Genomic DNA, 20,416 nt, shown 5'->3' with positions numbered 1-20,416 from the left:
CGTGGATTGCGGCAAAACCGACCGAATTTTTCACAAAGGGAATCCGTGAATTGCCAGAAAGATGGGAAAAAGTAGTAGTAAGCGATGGACAATATTTTGAATATTAAATTTGTAACCATTTTACGTCAATAAAGTTTCAAATTTCGAAAAAAAACCGCACGAACTTATTCATAGTCCTATTATTAAAGTTTTTTTTTGTTTTTTTTTATACAAATTATCTTCTTCATAAAAAAAAAAGGTTTTTTATGAAAATAATTTGTTTCATAAATATTTATTTTTTATATTTCATACAAATTGTTTTTTCGTAAAAATAATATTTGTCATAACAATATTTTTTCATAAAAATAATATAAACATATTGGCCAGTTTTGACATTTATTCATTTGTTATTTCATTGTTTTTTATATATTAAAAATAACTTTTTTCTAAAGATAATGTTTTTGATAAAAATATTTTTTTATAAAATAAATTTTGTTTCTTCAAAATAATGTTTTCATAAAATTAAAGATATTTTTTAATAACATTATATTTATAAGTATATTTTTTATAAAAATAATTTTTTATAATAATAATTTCTCCATAAAAATAATGTTTTTCCAAAAAAGTTATTTTATAGTTATTATTATATTTTGGGCAAATTTTAAGTAGCTTAAGAATCGCGTTGATTCTTAAAACTTCTTTCGCTTGTGCATTTTTTCAATATAAAAGAAATTAGGAAAATTCTCGAAGATTGTATAATACAATAATTTGAAACCATATTAAGGATGCATTTTTAATAAAACAAATTAATAATAAAAATAAGTCTCATAAAATGATTAACTACTCATAATGGAGCGCTATAGAATTGCGTTAAAAATTTGAACTCTTCTGTATGCGGCAACAGTTTGTCAATTATCTTTCCTTTGTATGCCTTTTCTTTCAATCTCGAAGCAGACTTAAATCTGTAAATCAGGCAGAATTGCTTCAGATTGGCTTCATGCTGCCCCTTGACTAAGTGGGATCGTCCTGCCATTTGTATTAGTAGTTTCTCATTGCCAAAGACTCGGGCTTGCGGGATATGCTATCTACATCCATTGGGTTCTCGAAAAGACTTTCAAAGATATGGATGATATTTTGTACTCAGATAATATTTTAACTTTCTCAGTTTATTCAGGGGGGTTTTCACTGATACCAGACGTATTTGGTTGTTACCTTTTCAGCGTATTTAAAAAGTAAATAAAATATAATAAATAAAATAAAGAATTTTTTTAATAGCTTCTCATTATGGAGATAAAAATCCTGGTATTTGAGTCTGCTTCAATCTGGAAATATTGGATTAGAGGTGCATAACATACCTTTTACTTAAGGGGTTATACGCAGTTATGACTTTCAAAAAAATCGATTTTTTTATTGCATTTTTGTAATGTACATATATTCAAAAGTATACGCACGAAATTTGAAGTAGATCTAAGCAATACTTTCGGAGTTATACCTAAATATGTAGAGATGCCTCGGCACGTTTTAAGGTAGGTATTGAAACTTTAAACGTGTTTTTTTCAAAACGGAATTTTTCAAGTCGGTGTACACGATATCTCGAAAACGGCTTGTTTGATCGGTCAATCGTTTTAACTCAATCTTTAAAGATACATTTTCTAGTAATTAATCGTTCCTTTTGTAAATCTGATACTTATTTTCCATTTTATAATCAATTTACGGCCAAATTTTAACGTAAAAATCGAAATCATTTCTTTTAAAAGCTGCCATTTTGTGAAAATTCACTATTTTGATTAGCCGAACGATTAATTACTAGATAATCTAATATATTAACAAAATTTGTTTGGTTTTTTGATTTCAGATAATCCAATCCTGAGTTACGATGTACACCGTAAATCGTCTTTTTTTAAAGGAGGTTCCAGAAATCGTCTGCAGCGCGCTCTATAATCAACATTTTCATAAATAAAAAATTTTCTTACGTTCTTGAAGGATGCTTTTATAACCGCCAAAAATTTTCAAATTAAAATATTCTGAAGTTTCTTCAGGATAAATCCTTGACAACCCGTCTTTTATTTGCTTCATAACTGCGTATAACCCCTTAAATAATAAAAACCGAGCAACGATCGTTCGCCCAGATATTTTGTGCTTCTTACTTGTATACGTGAGAATGGTGAAATGGTTGAAGTGCCTGTCTAGCAATCCTCAAGTATCACTAAAGCTCCGTTTTGACGGGACGTAAGGGTTATATCTTACTGATTCTTTTTTTGTTTTATTTAAGTTTAATTATTTCCGTAAATATTGGATTTCTCAAAATTATTGAAAAACATTGCAGAAGCAGTTGTGTCGAATAAGTTCTGCAAGCTACAACCGAAAAACTAGCTCAGATCTCTTAATCTCCTTATCGAGTCGTTTCCACTTAGGTGGTTAAATACGCTAAGAAAGCTTCTGGATGTGCAGGAAACTAAGCACTTCAAGCAAATCATTAAATCACAAATAAGTTATGTTGCACTAAGTTTGATTTAGTCTAAAACAGTTTGTAACGCCAAACATCAAAATCTATATCTTATTCTTAATGTCACGGCGTTTTAGTCACATTTTGTTAAGTCACTGCATATTCCCCATGGCGTATGAGTAACATTTTGATTTCCTTCTATTTTGCAGAGTCGAATGCCAACTGCGAATCAAGCGACAACAATGTTGCTAGCGCAAAAACAACAAAACCAACTACCACAGCTACAACAACAACTACAAGAACAAAAACAAGAACAACATAAACATAAACAGCAGCCGCAACAACGACCCACAACACTTCCACATCGATGCAGCAGCAACAGCAACAACAACAACAGCTGCTGCAACAACAACACCAACACCAGCAGCAGCTGCAATTGCAGGCGACGCAAAAGCAATCACAGGCGCAGCAGTTAACCAACAACATAATATTGCTGCGCGGCGCACGCAACGAAAACGGCCAGATTGTCATCCAGAACAAGCATGGCATAATAAGCATCTTTAATGAACAACAACAACAGCAGCAGCAGCAGCAACAGAAAATCGATAAGACAAGCGTTGCTGCGACACTGACACAGTTGCCCACAGCCACAACTGTTGCACGCAAATCAATACAAACAACAACAACTACACCAACAAAAACACTAATCGGCAACACCAAAAATGTTGCATATGTTGCCAAAGAGACAGCGACGACAACAACCCAAAGTGTTGTTGGTGCTGGCGCTACAACCGTTACTGGTGGTGGCGTCAGCAGCAGTGGCGGCAACGGCAACGGCGCTGGTGCTGGCAATACAACCAACACAATTCTGCTGCAAACTCCCATCAATGCAAGCCAACTGGAATCGGTGTTGTTGCACACAGCCAATATGAAGAAATCGTCAACCACTGCAACAGCCGCAGATCGTCAGTATCTCTTCAAAACGGTAAGTTTCATAAGCTGCTTGCGGTAATTGTCAGAGTTGAAATTTCTAAGCAACTTTACGTTTTTACAGGCCTCGCGCAGTCTCAGCACCGATAGCAATCGCTTAGGACGCGCCTCCGAAAGTGGCAGCTTGGGCAGCGGCAGTTTGAGCAGCGCCAGCAGCAGCAGCAATAGCATCGCCAGCAAAGCGCCATTTGTGCTGCAAACACTTAAACGATTGGAGAAGTCCCAATCCATACTAGTCATACGCAATCCATCTGCCTCATCGGTGGCTGCACTCACAGCTTCATCTTCCGCCTCCTCACTTTCCACCGTGTCCACGGCAAATAACAACATAGCGCATGTTGCCACATCGACAAGCGTCGATCGTGTAGCCACTGCTGGCTCAGCGCAAGCACTGTTTCCAGCCTCTTCGGCTTCCGCAACCATTGCGGGCTCAACGCTTTCGTTGTCCTCCGCCCATGTGGCCGCACCAACGCAGACGATTAGTGTTAGCACCAATACACAGACGGGCGCCGTGAGCTTCACACGTGTCACGAAAAGTCAACAAACTACAGGCACGGCTGTGGTGTCATCTACAGCTACAACAACAACAAAGCTTGGCAATATCACTGTGAATCGCGCTGGTGGCGCCCCATCAGTTGCAATGACAACGAAGACGGCGCTGCCAGCTGCTGCTGCCGCCGCCACAAATACCACAACTTACTTGCGTTTGGCTAATGCAACAACAGTGTTTGCCAACAATAACGGTACCAATCATAATAGTGCGTCCGTCAATGGTGTGGGTGTGGGCAAAGTGGTGGTTGTCAGTGGTAGTAAAAGCCACAATGCGATTGCGGCAAGTAGCAACAAAAACGTTGGCACGAGCGGCATGAGAATTGTTGACACACAGGCACAACAACAACAACAACACCAGCAAACTCAACTATGTCTGTCCGATGTGCAGTTGAAATTGGATACGCGCGCTGGCGGTGCTGGCGGTAGTGTCGTCATTTCAGCACCACAGCAGCAGCAGCAGCAACAACAAACACAACAACCGCAAACTGTGACGACTGTTGTACATCAACAACAGCTGCAAATACAACAGCAGCAACAAACAGCACAGCAGCAGCACCAGCAAAAAAATTCAGTGTCAAATGCGCCTCGCGGGAGCGGTAAGTCCAACAGCTGATTTTATTTGTTTTACAACGATTTCTATTTTTATTCCCTCCCTGCATTTGTTTTGCTAACAATTTGGGCGGTTTACGGTGTTGGTCAATAACAAACACAACAAAACAAAAATATAATAAATATGACTCCCATACAAGTCGCACCTGCCCGCTCAACTCTGCAACTATACAAAAAAAAAATACCCCTGTCAGCCATTAGAAATGCTTTGTTGTCTATTTGGACAATGAAGTGCCACTTGGGAATTTTCTATTCGCACGTTTGGCTATTTGTTACTGTTCTAGGAGTCCGCTGATTTACACGGGTTCGGTTTACTTCGGGCAAGAACACTTTTTTCTTGTGTTTGCCCTTTTTTTGGTTTCTCTATTATTTACTTCTTTATTAGTGTGATTTTGTGGCTGTAGGTAAGAGATTTGTGTACGAAAGAAAAATGTAAATAAATAGTGGAATTGTGACACCACTTCCCTACTCCGCTCAGACATTTAGCTTTCATTCAGTGACTAGACATTCTTCATTCCTATTCTGCGCTTTCTGAAAACACTCTGCGCTCTACGTGAGCTTTACGTGTTCGGCATACGTGGGTATAATTCAATTAATGCGAATAAACCTTCCCTCAGGCGAAATGATCTAAGCAGCAAGCAATCAGCAGCAAATGCGTCGACATTTTACTTTGAAAAAATGTAGCAGATCCAATTCCAGAAGGTTGGGACTTATGAAGGTTGTTCAAGAATCCCTGCCTAACCACTCAGCCAAGTTTCATTAAGGCCCTCGCCTCATTTGAAATGGTGTTTTTTGGGTGTTTCTTGAAAAGCGTGTAAAACGGAAACGAAAAAAGATTTTTTATTTTTGTTTTCAGTATTGTATTTTTTGGTCCATTGTTAAAAAATAAAAAAAAATTTTGGCCATACGAGTTTCGTTCAAAAAGTTGTCAGCCTTTAAAAAATAGTCTCCCAAAAAAAAAAAAACAAAGGTTTGTCACTGGCGAAACGGATTTCGCGACTCACAGGTGTCTGAAATCGAAAAGACAAAAAGGTTCTTGTTCAATGAATTTCTATCAAAATTTCACGTTTTTGCATCAGAGTATTTAGAAAAATTTCGAGTATACAGGGGTAAAGCCCAAGCAATTTTGTTCGGCTACGATTTTTGACAGTTCTTTTTACTGTTTAGTTTTGTTACCTTTTTGTTTAGTTATCTTTTAGAAAAAAATCGTTATATCAAGTAAATCAACGACACCTGGCATCAGCGTGAACTTGATTATACCGGATTACCGGCGACTCTTTCCGATGCTCTGACACTCTCAGCTGTCTTTATCATTTCTCAAAAATAACTTCCTTTCACACGAATTATGTTTTTGTAATATTTCAATTCCTAACGCAAATCGTATTTGCGTAACATTTTGGCTTTTTCAACTTTTTCGTTGTACTGTCTGATGCTATTGTAAGTAAATTAAGAAGAATTAGAAAGGCATTCCAAAGTTCCATAGAGTCGGTCGGTATGCGTGCAGCTTTTTAATTTCCTAATTCATTACCTATCCACCGTTGATTGTACTCTGAGTGAATTCATTCTGCTTGATGTAGCAACAGAAAAAGTTTTGCTTAAGTGTTTGCGGTTCATTGATATGCAGTTGGTGGTTTCTTGAAAATTTGCTGAGTTCGCTGTTGTGTATTTACACCTCAGGGAACAAATTGCACTTGAGTGGCTGGGAAGCGCAAATTTGTTTCGTTTGCCACTTCCGACATTTGTTAACTGAAGTTCATTGATTTCTTTTTCTATTTTTTCTATTGGAACTGCTAAGTACATAAGTATATATGGAATTATTTGTTTGAAGAGTTTGGATGTGAAAAAATTGAGATGAAGCAGGGCAAGTACTGGAGAATATAAGTGTGCACCTATAATTTTGCCGAAGTGCAGAATGGGATGAGTGTCTCATGAAATGGGTTTCAAAATAAAATGAGATGAAATGAAGTAAAATAAAATAAATTTATGAAAAAATAAAATGAAATGCAGTGAATAGCAAGATATAAAATAAAACATAATTAGATTAATAAAACTTAATAAAATAAAGTGAAGATGAAAAAAATAATTAAGATAAAATACAATAAAAATCAAATTAAATTCAATGAAATTAAATATATTAAATGAAATAAATTAGGATTATTAAAGTAAAATTACAAAATTAAAAAAGACATATACAAAAAAGAACTAAATATAAAAATAAAAATTAAGTGAATTGAGACAAAAAATAGTAAATAAAAAAAACTGAAAAAAGAAAATAAATAAAATAAAGTATATAAATAAAAAGAAGTGAAAAACCAAAATAAATCAATAAATACAAAAAAAAAAATACAAAACAAAAGCTATAAATTAAAAAAATTTTAAAAACAAATAAATAAATAAACAAAATTAAAAAAAAAAAAAAATGAAAATAAATAAAAAAAGTAAATAAGACATACTGAAATTAACAAAACTAAATTATATAAAATAAAGTAAGATGAAATAAAACAAAATAAGATAAATTACCATAAAAATCATATTAAGCAGAATAAAATAGCACAATGTAGAACAAGAATAAAAATAAGCAACAAAAACAAATTAAATACAATAAAAATAGAACAAAATTTACTAAAATAAAAACAAGAAATAAAATTAATAAAAAATAAAAAAGTACAAAAGAATTAAACCAATTAATATAAAATACGATAAGAAATATAACACAAAAACAATAATAATAAAATAAGCAAGAGCGAAAGAATACAATAACGTAAAAACAATCAAAGTTGAACAAGAACTGAATAAACAAAACAAAAAATTATAATCAGAATAAAAATAAAATGAACTGAAAAAACGCAAGAAAATGCAAATAAAAAAACGAAAAAAAGAAAAAATTTTTAAGTGTAAAAATAAAAAATGTTTATAAGTGAAAACTAAAAAAAGTAAATTAAATAAAAAACAAATAGAAATTAAGCGAAAAGGAATTTAAACATATTAAAATTAATTCAATCAAAAATAAAAAAATCAATCTAGAAAAACTATTCGTATCGTAAGTCTGCCGATAATTTCTTTTTTTTTTAACTAATGGGTGACCCAAGTTTTATTCTATCTTCGAAAGCCCGTAAGTGGCATTTATTGCAAAACTTTCGTTTAAGAAATAGACTTGAAGGTGGAGGTGCTTCATTACCTCCAAAGAGGCGAGTGGCAACAATTTTTCTTATATTTTTGACGTTTCAGATAGTTTCGCTCTTACTTCCCATCGACTTTTACGTTATTTTCATTGCTACTCAAAGTGGAATCAGGTTAAAGGAGGTGCGCCTCTGGAGGCAATCTCTCAAGGGATATGATAGTATTAGAACGAGAAGAAATCTGCACCGAAGCTGATGCAGCTATCCCCACTGACGAGAGATGAAATCGGGAATTGGAGCAGGGGTTTTCTCCAAATCGGGCAATTTCCTTAAAACTGCCGAATACTGCTTGTGTTTTGCAGGCATGCAAAATGCTTAGGGAACGGGAGAGCAATGGAGATTTTAACATTTTCTCCGATAGTCAAGCCGCTATCAAGGCTCTGACGACGCCATGGTGCAGATCCAAATTAGTCAACTCCGGTAAGGATAACCCCAGTGCAATAGACGGAGAACTCAGAAAGTCCTGGAGACTCCACACCATTCAATTCAAACTCGGTCATTAGACGATCGGCACACACTCGATAAAGCTAGGTTTACCATTTAATCGCCAATGCAGAAGCTGTGGGGACCTTTCAGAGAAGGATACCGTTGAGCTCTTTCCCTGTAAATACCCAGGTTTGGCAGCTAGATGAGGTGTCTCACTGGGTGCTCTTTTTTCCAACAGGCTGTGGCAGCGCTCCAACATAAGTCCCATTAATCTTTATGCCGGAGTGGTACTTCAACCATTTCACCTACCTACTGGAACACGAAAGAACAAATTAAGTCCATGTCCCTTATCTTAAGTTATGTTATTTCATGAGTTTTCGAATAATTATTACTTCCTCTTGCTGGATATATATATGTATATATACAATTGGTGCGTACACCCAATGGGGTGTTTGGCCGAGCTCCTCCTATTTGTGGTCTGCATTTCGATGTTGTTCCACAAATGGAGGGACCTACAGTTTGAAGCCGACTTAGAACGGCAGATATTTTGTATGAGGAGCTTTTTCATGGCAGAAATACACTCGGAGGTTTGCCATTGCCTGCTGATGGGCGACCGCTATTAGAAAAAACTTTTCCTGCATTTTGGTCTTTCACCGAGATTCGAACCAACGTTCTCTCTCTGAAATATGAAATGAAATATAATAAAATAAAATAATATTTATTAAGCGAAGCGAAATAAAAATAAAATATCTAGCCGACGTCCCTGGCAGCCAGTACTTCAGGTTTACGTATAGCAATTATTTATAATTGTTTGTCCTTAAATAAATAAAAAAATTAAAAATAAAACAAAAATGGAAATAACATCAAACAGAACTAATTAAATTAAATGCGATGAAAATAAATTGGTTCGGTTTTAATTAATTTAATTATTTTATTTAAACTAATTTTTTAAATTTTCCTTTTTCATTGCATTACATTTTTAATTTTTTAATTAATTTCTTATAGTTTTTTACATGTTTTTTACTTTAGTTGCGCAATTTGTTTCATTCTTTAACTCGAACGTTAACCACTTTATTTGCACTTCTGCCGCCACACTTAAGCACCAAAATCTGTGCTTGGAAATGCAAATTGTGACTTTTAACACCCTCTAAAATATGTTGATGTTAATCTTTCAGCGCATTGTCAGCTCCTTCACGCTTGTATCGAGTTTCAAATTGTCCTTTGGCCATTGGGAATTGGAATCTTTGCAAGGATAATGTGGCATGTTTATTTGCTATGTCCCACACACACACTCACACACACACATAAGCGACAGCAGAGACTCGAACAGGACAGGGCTAAAACCAATTCACATGTGCTCGTGCAAAATTCTTTTGGGGCTTGGCAAGCGCGCATGATGAGACCACCCACTCACAGGGCACAGCTGACAGCAAGCAGACAACAGACGATGTTAGTTTGTTGTTGTTATTGTGTTTGGTTGTATTGGTAGTTTTTCCGATTTGTCGATTTGGCATTTGCGATTACGCTCAATTGACAACTTCACTTGTGCTCGAGTGCAAGTGGCGCAAGTGATGGCGGGAAGGGCGGGTAGGGGTGGACGACTGGCAAACGGCATCAAGAGCCAACTGAGAAGTGTTAAGTGGCAAGTGACAGAAGCGCCTACAGGCGTCATTGAGCAACGTTATGCTGATGCTTTCAGAATTTTCACTTTGTCGTCGTTGTGAAAATTCGACGATCTCGAAGATTTTTGTGCTGACAAGCAATAAAAATGGTGTTGAAAAACGATTGCAAGGAAACGAAATGTGTGAGAGGCAAGTGGCAATGCCACAGAGATTGAGCAGCTGCTTCAGTGAATGCAAGTGGTGGATGGGAAATTCATGAAATGCTTTGAAATCACTTACTAATATCGCTTACTTGAGTATTGCGTCTATAATTCACTGCAAGCGCGTTTGTTGAGTGTACTGCGGAAGGCTCCATGTGTGTGTGTGTGTGAGTATGCGTGTGTGTACATAGGTAAGTGGGTGGGCACCCTTTTGGTGGGTGTTGCAGTTGTAATTTTTGGCTTTGGCACAGCTTGGCGCGATTCTTATCATGCGCTGCTTGTTTTCGCCAAACTCTCTCTCTCCCTGCTCAAGGTAAGTGCAATGTGCTAGGTTGGAGGAGTTTCAAAAAATGCAACATAAAATAAAATTAAATAACTGCTGTTATTGATAAAACACTAACTCTTGTTTAACACGCCGCTGCCTCTCACCGTGCCTTTGACCGTGGCGAATGGTGAATTGTTTTAATTTTTAGACATTTAAAGTTTCCAAGCATTCAAACATACCCGCGTCGTCTATGTATGTATGAATGTCTAAAGCATTTATGTAGATTTCCACTAGCACATATACAGTCATATCTCTAACCTTCAATCGCATATGTTTTGCTGCTGGTAATGCCTGCCTTTATGCATATTTCAAATGTTACGTATACGTACCCGTGCTCGCTAACTCTTTACTCACTACCAACTGCTGCGTGCGTAGTGTTTCACTTTTAATTTTGTTGGTTTTTATTTTTAGTTGCTAAAAGTAGCAGCAAGCAAATGAGTATAAAAATCTAGTTGTATAACTCTCAAATGTTTTATTTATTTGCTTTTTTGTGAGTTATATAAATGCACAAAATTTGGCAGTAGATCAGTTGCATCTAAGAGATATGCAGGCCAGTGCCTGGTAGTGCAATAGGTAAGCATTGACCTCCGTAATTCTCTCATTCACTTATTTGCACGGTGTTGACGAACTAATGCCCGCCCTGTAGGTAAAATAAATGCAAATCACAGAGCCGGTAATGTTACACAGTGCAACAAATTAGAAAAAAAAAAAATTTAAACCTGACGTCTCATAGTACTTTTCTGATATGTTATAGAAAACTAAAATTAATGTGTTTTTCCATATATGTGTATCGATATTTGTTTAAATTTTATCGATATTTTTTTTTAATTTTATCGATATTTTTTTAATTTTATCGATTTAAACTGAGGTCTCGTTGCACTTTCCTGATACTTTAAATAAAACCAAAAGACACGTGTGCTTCCAAATATGTGTATTGATATATTTTTTAATTTAATCGATATTTTAAAATTGTATCTATAATTTTTTTTAGTTTTATTGAATTAAACTGAGGCCTCATTGTACTTTTCTGATATGTTATAGAAGAGTAAAAGGCACGTGTGTTTTCAAAAATGTGTATAGATTTTTTTTTTAATTGTATCGATTTTTTTTAATTTTATCGATATTTGTTAATTTTATCGATTTAAACTGAGGTCTCACTGTATGATACTTTTCTGATATGCTATAGAAAACAAAAATACTCGTGTTTTTCCAAATATGTGTATCGATATTTTTTAATTTTATCGATATTTGTTTTTATTTTTATCGATTTAAACTGAGATCTCATTGTACATTTCTGATATGCTATAGAAAACTAAAATACACGTATTTTTCCAAATATGTGTATCGATATTTCTTTTAATTTGATCGATATTTTATTTTAATTTTATCGATATTTTTTAAAGTTTATCGATATTTTTTTTTTATTTTATCGTTTTATTTTTTTTTTTATTTTGTTTAATTCCACGCCACCTCAAAGTTTACAGTTCTCATCGAAATCTGTTGAATTAAAAAGAAATTTTGGAACTACATATTTCATCCATAAAATTAGTAATCTTCTTAAAGTTTTGCTTATAAAACAAAAATTATTAGGTGGGTTTTCGTGTTCTATAGATCTCAAATTAGAGTTGAATTGGAATTAAATATTTAATCAACATTTCAGCATAAGATTTAAAAAATTTTAAATATTTTCGGATGATTTCAAAAACGGTTGCTGTTCAGAGTTTCAGACGAAATCCGAACTTTAATATTTGAAGTGGCAGAAAATTAAAAAAAATATCGATAAAATTAAAAAAAATATTGATAAAATTAAAGAAATATCGATAAAATTAAAAAAATTATCGATCAAATAAAAAAGTTATCGATCAAAGTAAAAAAATTATCGATATACATAAAAAACACGTGCCTTTAAGTTTTCCATAGCATATGATAAAAGTACTAAGCTACCGATACAAATATTTGGTAAAATACGTCTCTTCTTCTCTACCATAGCCTAACAGAAAAATACTAGGTGACCCCATGGGTTAAATTTTTTGTATTTTGTTATACAGTGTTATTTATATATTTTCGTGCTTTTCATTATTAATTTATTTTATTTGCAAATTAGCAATGCCCAGTGCTCCTAATATCTAAAAGGACTTCAAACTTAAATTTGAAAAAGACGAGCCAAGAAGCATCGAGATATTAGTAACTCCTAAGAAGAAAATCAAGGCTAAAAAACGCATTATATTCAAAGTCCTAGAAAGTAAAAATACTGATAGTCAAGGAGGAAAAGAAAGAAGTGACAGCGAGAAAGAGCAAGGATAGAATAGAGGCAGAGACAGCCAGGCCTTTGGCAAATCGGAAAATGTCCTCCAGTTTGGGAAATATCCTCCAGTTTCTCATGGCATCGGAAGCTAAGATTCGTAGCCTTGCGCAAAGTCAGGACACTCACAGAGAAAGTGCTCAGTGGTATCCGTCTCTTCTAAGCAAGGCAGGGTTCGCAATGATTCCAATGGTGGTCATATCCTGAGCCCACGGATTGTGTCCTGTAATAATACTGGCATCAAGCGAACGCTTATTCTTCCAAGTTTTAGCAGAAAGTTCAACAGTTTTCGTGTCACAAAACACTTTGCAGTTCTGCAGCGTTCTAAACTGGATCATCGCTAGAAGCTATGTAATTTACATACGTAATATGATTCTGATAATAGGCTTTGGTCCTTATGAGGTAATCGCTTGTCCGCAGTTGGCCAATTCAACGGCAATTTTATTGCCTTGCGCACCTCAGTGTCCTGGAATTCATACAAGTACTTGCTTTTTCACTCTTGCAACAAAATGAAGCTGCTTCTTACATTCTTGAACAATATTTAAGGCTTGCTTTGCGTTCGCCAGGGCCTGCAGTGCAGCCTGACTTTTATAAAAATACTCCAATCTGTTTCCCGCACAATCTGCTCTCAATTATCCATTCTGCTCCTATCAGAATGGCAAAAATTTCTGTTTGGAAAACAGTTGCCATTCCTCCCATAACCTAGTTATCCTTATTACTATCGTTTAAGTATCATCTGGCTCCGGAGCCTATTTCATTCTTGGACCCATCGGTAAAGAAAATATCCGTCAAACTTTCAGGGAGGATTGCATTCTGGATTGCTCCATTGTGTGACATCAAATTTCTTTCCAAATGAAACTATGGGTATCAGGTCGTCTTTAGGTGCCAAAAACAGTGGTACTGCTCAGATATCAACTTAAAGATTTCTCTGTGTCGCGAAGTTCCGTTTTCGTACCAGAAACCATATTTATGAAGTCTAAGCATTGCTTTTATTACTTCCTCTAGTATCTTAAGATCCATGGAGAGCAAATCAAGCATAGCATTTAGGGCATCGCCGGTGGTTGTACTCATGGCACCCGTAATGCGTAAACATACACTTCTTTGCAGCCTGTATAGTTCCCGGAGTGTTAAGTCTACACTCTTGAGCTCAAGCTGGCAACTTTTGCAAGGAGGAGATCAAATCGCTTGGGTGTGCAGGTAACATTTCTCTAATCTAGGTTCCAGGACATGGGATCATAGAGAGAAATGAAATCGCTTGTCAGGAAGGGGACTGAATTGGTCTCAAAGACCTCCTACCCGGTCATCGGCACCTCAGGACTGTTGTTAAGGGGGAACTGCACAAACTATTTTTGAGGAAAGCGCAGAAAAGATAGAGTTCCATTTCTTCATGTGCTATTTCGATAACCCTTTAGCGGCAGTACAATAGACCGAAGACTCAAAAAGTCTTGCGGACTCTACGCCATTCCATTTCCAAACTGAAAGCTGTATTTACAGGTCATTAGACGATCAGTAGGCACGCAGAGCAGCTAGGTTTACCATTTAACCCCGATTACAGAAGCTGTGGGGACCTTTCAGAGAAGAAGTCTATTGAGCATTTCCTCTGTAAATGTCTGGGCTTAGCAGCCTGACGATCAAGGTCACTGAATACTTTTTTCTTCGACAGCCTATGGCAGTGTGCCAAGCTGTATCCCATCAATCGTCTACATTACATCAACAGCTCTGGCTGGCTGTAGATAACTGCCTGTTGGAGGCCTCATAATGGTATTTTAGTGCTACTTGGGGAGTGCTCGAGTGGCACTTCAGCCATTTCATCTATCTACCTACCTAGCGTATCTCTGCAAGAGCCTGCGATGGTTGAGTGTGTTCGCGCATGAATACCTTTTGTGGGGTCCGGCTTCGAGGCGTATTGTGAACATGAAATATCAAATGCTGAGATCGAACAGCTAATATCAAATCAAAACAGTGGGGGTTTCGCTAAAGCTCAGCGGCTGAGATGGCCTGAATACTTACTCAGAATGAACGACCGCAGAATTGCGAAAAATACCTTCTACTCTCTTATTATGGACATTAAAAAGCGTAGAAGATCGCCAAGAAGATGGGCAGTCCTATAAATGCTAGGAAAAGCGACGCATTGAACCGAGTCGTATGGCGCGGGCTTGTGAAGGATTCACTGGCTCACTCCAAGCTGATGAATTCAATGCTTCCAAATATTTCTCACTTGGCTTGCGCCCGTTGTTACCTTTGCTATTTTTCGCAGATTTCTTATTGTTTTTATTTTTCATTGTTATTTTCCAAAATCTTTTATTTATATTATTTTGTGTGCCTACAGTTTGCGCTTAACTTATTTTATTAGTTGGCAAAGTGCATAATGGCGTCGCAGGGAGCGCTCCAAAGCGTTGGCGGCGTGCAAAACAACACCACTCGGACGCGCCACACACCCGTATGCGGGCCATGGAATCGCTACGAATTGGTGCTTAATTTGCCAACCATTCGCGTTGAACATTTAGGACAGAGCTAACATTTGAACAACCTTACATTTGTTTCGCTCAACAGTGCAATTTCTACTGCGCTTTGTTTTGCTCTTAATTTGCTTTTGTCTTGTCACTCAGTGGTTGGCGGTCGGCGACGCGCACTGGGTTCGGGGGTTTTGCGAGTTTCGAAACTTTTTAAAGTTTACATAAATGATTTTTTTTTTGCTCGTTTTTATTGCTTGCGCTTTCTTCGTCGACGTTTTGGTATCTTCTGCACTTGATGCACTTTTTAGGCTTGTTGTTGTTTTAGATATTTTTTCTGAATCTTTTTTTTTAATGCTTTTGCGCTTGTAAAAAATCAAAATCTACTTTTGTGTGCATACGACTGAGTGTGTGTGTGTGTGTGTGTCGGACATGTTATTTGGCAAAGTTTTCTCCCTTGTCCGTTTGCAATTCCACGCTCGTTTTTGAGTTGTTTCTGTTTCTTCTTGTTTGTTTTTTTGTTTTGTGCTTTGCTTTGTCCTGTGCGCTTTGCGCTTTGTGTATTTCCGGCGCATCGAAATGGAACAGTTGGCTCCTGGTACTAGGTTACACTTGTCTGCTAATTAGATATCACTCGGCTTAATTTGTAATTTCTCACCCTACCCCCTCCGCACCATTTGCGCTTGTTAGTATTTCTGTGAGTTTTCTTTTTGCAACTATTTCGCTCATCGCTAAAGAATTTGAAATATTTTTTATGTTTGCCTGTACAAACTTAGCGTTCACTAAGCCGCTATGAAAAAAGAAGTAAAAAAATATGACAACATTACACATCAATTACTTACACTGTGTTGCACTGATGTGCATATTAACCTTTCGGAAGAGTTCAAACACACACATACACGCGCACATGGCCTACACCTACACACGTACAATGTGAGCAGTTTGAGCTGTGAACTGTTTACTTTCTTGTTTGCTTTAATCTGTATTTTTATATTCTCTTTTTAATATCGGAATCAGTTGTGAGCCGCCTTCTGACACTTCGAAATAGAGATTTTCACAAGGAGTTGGGCGTTGCCAGCTAATTTACTTCTCTCGTGGCAGGGCGTGTTCCACTTAGTAGTTCACTAAATTGCTTTTCACGTAATGATTGCAATTACAAGTTGGTGTTCTCGCTCTGAAACTTGGCCTGGTTTAATTACGTTTGGATTTTTTTTTTCAACTTTCAACTTTTGGCTCTAAAGTGTGAATAACAAAATTATTAAAATTTTCAATAAATGGCAAGGAATAGTGAAATGAATGGTGGAGTGGTAAAACTGCAAATCCCTGCATTTTGTAGGACACAGATCACGAATTGCAAACGAAACTCGAGCTAACACGTAAGATTGCATACATATACACAATTACAAATACAACTACGTATTGGGTTGGCGAAAAAGGTATGTCGTATTTGTGATCGAAATTTGACGCTTTATTTAACGTACTTAGAATTATCCGATTAAAGTCAAATATGCCCCGTTTTGTTCGCAAACTTGTTGCCATTTAGAAGGCAACTTCATTGTCGGCCCTTTATAAAACCCCCCCTCCTTATTTGCAAAAAACTCAGACAACCAGTTTTCGCAAGCCTCTTTTGAGGCCAACTTGGTATCACCAAGGGCGTTTTGCATGGACTGGAAGAGATGATAGTCACTTGGTGCCAGGTCCGGACTATATGGTGGGTGCGATAGGACATCCCATCCGAGCTCCCGTAGCTTCTGGCGGGTAATGAAAGATGTGTGAGGACGAGCTTTGTCCTGGTGTAATACAACACCATTCCTATTGACCAATTCTGGCCGCTTCTGGTCAATCGCCTGCTTCAAACGGTCAAACCATAGTGGATAATGCCCTTCCAATCGCACCAAACACACAGCAAAACCTTCCTGGCGGTCAATCTGGGCTTGGCGATGGTTTGGGCCGGCTCGCCGGTTCTCGACCACGATCTTTTTCACTTGGCATTGTCGTACGTGATCCACTTTTCATCGCCAGTCATCATCCGCTTCAAAAATGGGTCAAGTTGGTTCCGTTTTAGCAGAGAATCGCAAGCGTTGATTCGGTCCAAGAGATTTTTTTGCGTCAACACGTGTGGTACCCAAACATCCAGCTTTTTTTGGAATCCAATCTTCTGCAAATGGTTCCAAAGGGTTTTGTGGTCTACACCTAGTTCCTGACTAATCGAGCGAATGCTCACATGCCGGTCTCTTTGGATAAATTCAACGATTTTATCAGTCTCTACGTCAATTGGCCTACCAGTACGGGGTGCATCTTCCACATCTACTACACCAGAACGAAACCGATCGAACCAACGCTGTGCTGTGCGAATCGTTAGAGTATCAGGACCATAAACTTCACAAATTTTTGCCGCCGCCTTCGTTGCATTTTAAAATATGACGAGTTTCTTGCTTGGTGGACTCCATCTTTGACGCGCTATAACTTAAGACTGAAACGTACGATCACAACACTGTCAAAGAGACACTTGTAGTACAGATTGTCGTCTTCAAATCCCCGTTTAGTGTGACCCGATGCAATAAGTACAACGCAAGATATGTTTAAATGTCGCGCTCAATTGACAAAATACGACATTACTTTTTCCCCAACCCAATATAAACGACCTGTGTGTACGGTACGTACCTATGAAATGAGACTTTTTTCAAACGTTTATTAACAAAAAAATGGTTACAAATTTAATCTTCAAAATAATTGCCATCGCTAGCGACGCATTTTTCCCATCTTTCAAGCAATTTGTGGATGCCGCGCTAAAAAAATTGGCCGTCTTTGGCCGCAAACCAATCATCGAGCCATTTTTTTGCTTCTTCGTGAGAATTGAAGCGCTGCTCGGAAAGTGCGTGGTCCATCGATGCAAACAAATGATAATCGGAAGGTGCCAAGTCTGGTGAATAAGCCACATGCACCAGCGGTTCCCAATCGTACGTCTCCACTAATTCCCGAGTCGTTCTTGTTCAAGAAAAATTACTTTGTGACACCGATCGGCATATTCTGGGCGTTTTCGGTGTATAGCGCTTCAAATCGGCCATTGTCGATGGTAGGGTGCACCGTCCACTGTTTCACCTGGTTTTAATAGCTCGTACCAAATCATACCCCGTTGATCCCAGAAAACACACAGCATTGCCTTGCGGCCGAAGCGATTTGGTTTGGCCGTTGTTTTTGGCTTGTGGCCGGGCGGACCATACGATCGTTTACGCTTGCGATTGAAAAAAATACACCCATTTTTCATCACCCGTAACGATTCGATGCAAAAAAGACTTCCTTTTGAACCGGGAGAGCAGCATTTCACAAGTGGTTTCGAGATGTCCGCAAATCGTAGTTTGAAGGCACGAAATTCGACATTTTTAAGAGCGACAAAAATGCATTGTTGTATGAAACGTAACAAACAATGAACTGAATACTGTTGACAGATGACAGACGAAAAAAGCAGACATTTGGGAAGGTTTAAATATACTTCTAGCGACATCTATGGACTAATAGCTGAAAGTCTCATTTCATAGGTAGACTGCGTTAAATAATTCTTAATGATTTCTTTTATTTAATTTTAATAAGATTTTAAAGCAAATATAGTTCAATCCCCTACAAAATCCATATAAATCCAAGTGTTAAACTTTGTACAAGTTAAAAAATAAAAATTAAAAAATTCCCATCAAAATTTCACACATTTTTATCAGAATTTTTAGAAACATTTCAAATTTGATGGCTCATTAAATTTTACCGCTTGAAGTGCAAGTTACTTCTTCTTGATTGGGGCGATGACCGCTTAAGCGATTTGGGCCGTATTCGTTTCTCTCTCATGCTAACCGGCGTCAATTAGGGGCACCAAGTGAAGCCAAATCCACTTCCATCTGATATTTCCAATTCAAAGGAGGGGGAGGCCTTCTCTTCCTCTGCTACCAATTGCTGGTGCCGGATTGAATGCATTCAGAGCCGGAGCATTTGTATGCATTCGGACGACATGCCCCAGCCAACGAAGCCGCTGCATCTTTATTCGCCGCAATTTTGTCTAAGTCGCCGTACAGCTCATTGTTTCATTGCCTACGAAATTCGCCGTCACCAAGGTGCAGCATCATTTTCATAGCATCGCAGTTCGAAGTGAATCACTGCTTCCGTTACAATTCACCCCCACGTCACTCAGTCATCAGTCTTTCGTTTGATATCAGATATGCTCATAGCTCTAAAGTCACCTTCGATGACATCTCTCTCTCTCTTTTAGAGTTCTATCGTTGCTCATTCGTAAAATGTGACCGTACCGTCGAATCCTTTGCGCTTTGATGTACCTGATTCCATTTATATATATATATGTATGTGTATCTATAGTTGGGTCGTGCACCCTTTTTGGGTGTTTGGCCGAGCTCCTCCTCCTTTTTGTGGTGTGCGTCTTGATGTTGTTCCACAAGTTTCACAGTTTCAAGCCGGTTTCAGTTTTTTATGGCAGAAATACACTCGGTGGTTTGCCATTGCCTGCCGAGGGGCGACCGCTATTAGAAAAAACGTTTCCTTCTTTTTGGTCTTTCATCTTTCCATTTTCTCTGTGAATTCCGAATGGTAGTTGGCTGATTACATTTGCACCTCTGATAAATGTGACTAACTCGTCGTTGTATCGAATGCGTTAAGTACCGTCTTCAAGTCGTACAGATTCATATATTTTCTCAGAATTTTTCTCTCAAAACTATTTGGAAAACAAGGCGCAAAAGTCGCGAAGTATGCCGCAGAATCTTTTTCTCAATCATTCCAAGCGACCCTTCATCGGATATTGTCATCGTCCACACTTCTGCGCCATACGCTAGGACGGGCATTATCAGAGGCTTGTAGAAAGGCCTACTTAGTCCAAAGTAGCACTTGTTGGCAAGAGAGATTCTCTATTGGATTTGAATGCTGATGCTGGTTCGTTAATAAACGCAGTGTCTTATTTCTTCAATATCATAACTGTCAACTGATTGTTTGATAGGAGATATATTTAGTATTGCGTTTTGTGTTCGTTCACCACCAGACCCATTTGCTTTGCTTTTTCATCCAGGTTAGTAAATGCGGAACTAAAATCCAGGTTACTACTGCCTTGGATGTCAATATCAATCAGCCTTTAAGCTCTGCGGCTTGCACATTCTTTTTCAGCATGAGGTTAAAGGGTCTAGACGACAACGAGTCACCCTATCTGAAATCTCGTTTGGTATCAAATCAAGGCTCGTTTCCCAATTCTGACGGAATGGTTGGTATTGCTTAGCGTCGCTTTGCACTGTCTTATTAGTTTTGTGCGGGTACCAAATACGCAACTCCTTTTCGTGCTGTCGATT

At 37.5% G+C, this 20,416-nt stretch overlaps 1 protein-coding gene across 5 annotated transcripts in view; it reads left to right on the top strand.

The window, feature by feature from the left end:
• Positions 1-6,746, top strand: part of LOC128866637 (uncharacterized) — a 43,799-nt gene extending 37,053 nt beyond the window's left edge. For all 5 annotated transcript variants that reach the window (XM_054107528.1, XM_054107527.1, XM_054107526.1 and 2 more), the window contains 2 exons: positions 2,635-3,410; positions 3,480-6,746. In XM_054107528.1, the coding sequence (XP_053963503.1) occupies positions 2,793-3,410; positions 3,480-4,580 (1,719 nt within the window). In that variant the 5' untranslated portion in view covers positions 2,635-2,792 and the 3' untranslated portion in view covers positions 4,581-6,746. The remainder of the gene's footprint in view (positions 1-2,634; positions 3,411-3,479) is intronic.
• Positions 6,747-20,416: the final 13,670 nt, after the last annotated feature.

Source organism: Anastrepha ludens, chromosome 6 (assembly GCF_028408465.1).
Source record: "Anastrepha ludens isolate Willacy chromosome 6, idAnaLude1.1, whole genome shotgun sequence".
In the NCBI taxonomy this organism is placed as follows: domain Eukaryota; kingdom Metazoa; phylum Arthropoda; class Insecta; order Diptera; family Tephritidae; genus Anastrepha; species Anastrepha ludens.
The sequence above is the reverse complement of the archived record's forward strand: the minus strand, read 5'-3'. Positions and strand labels throughout refer to the sequence as shown.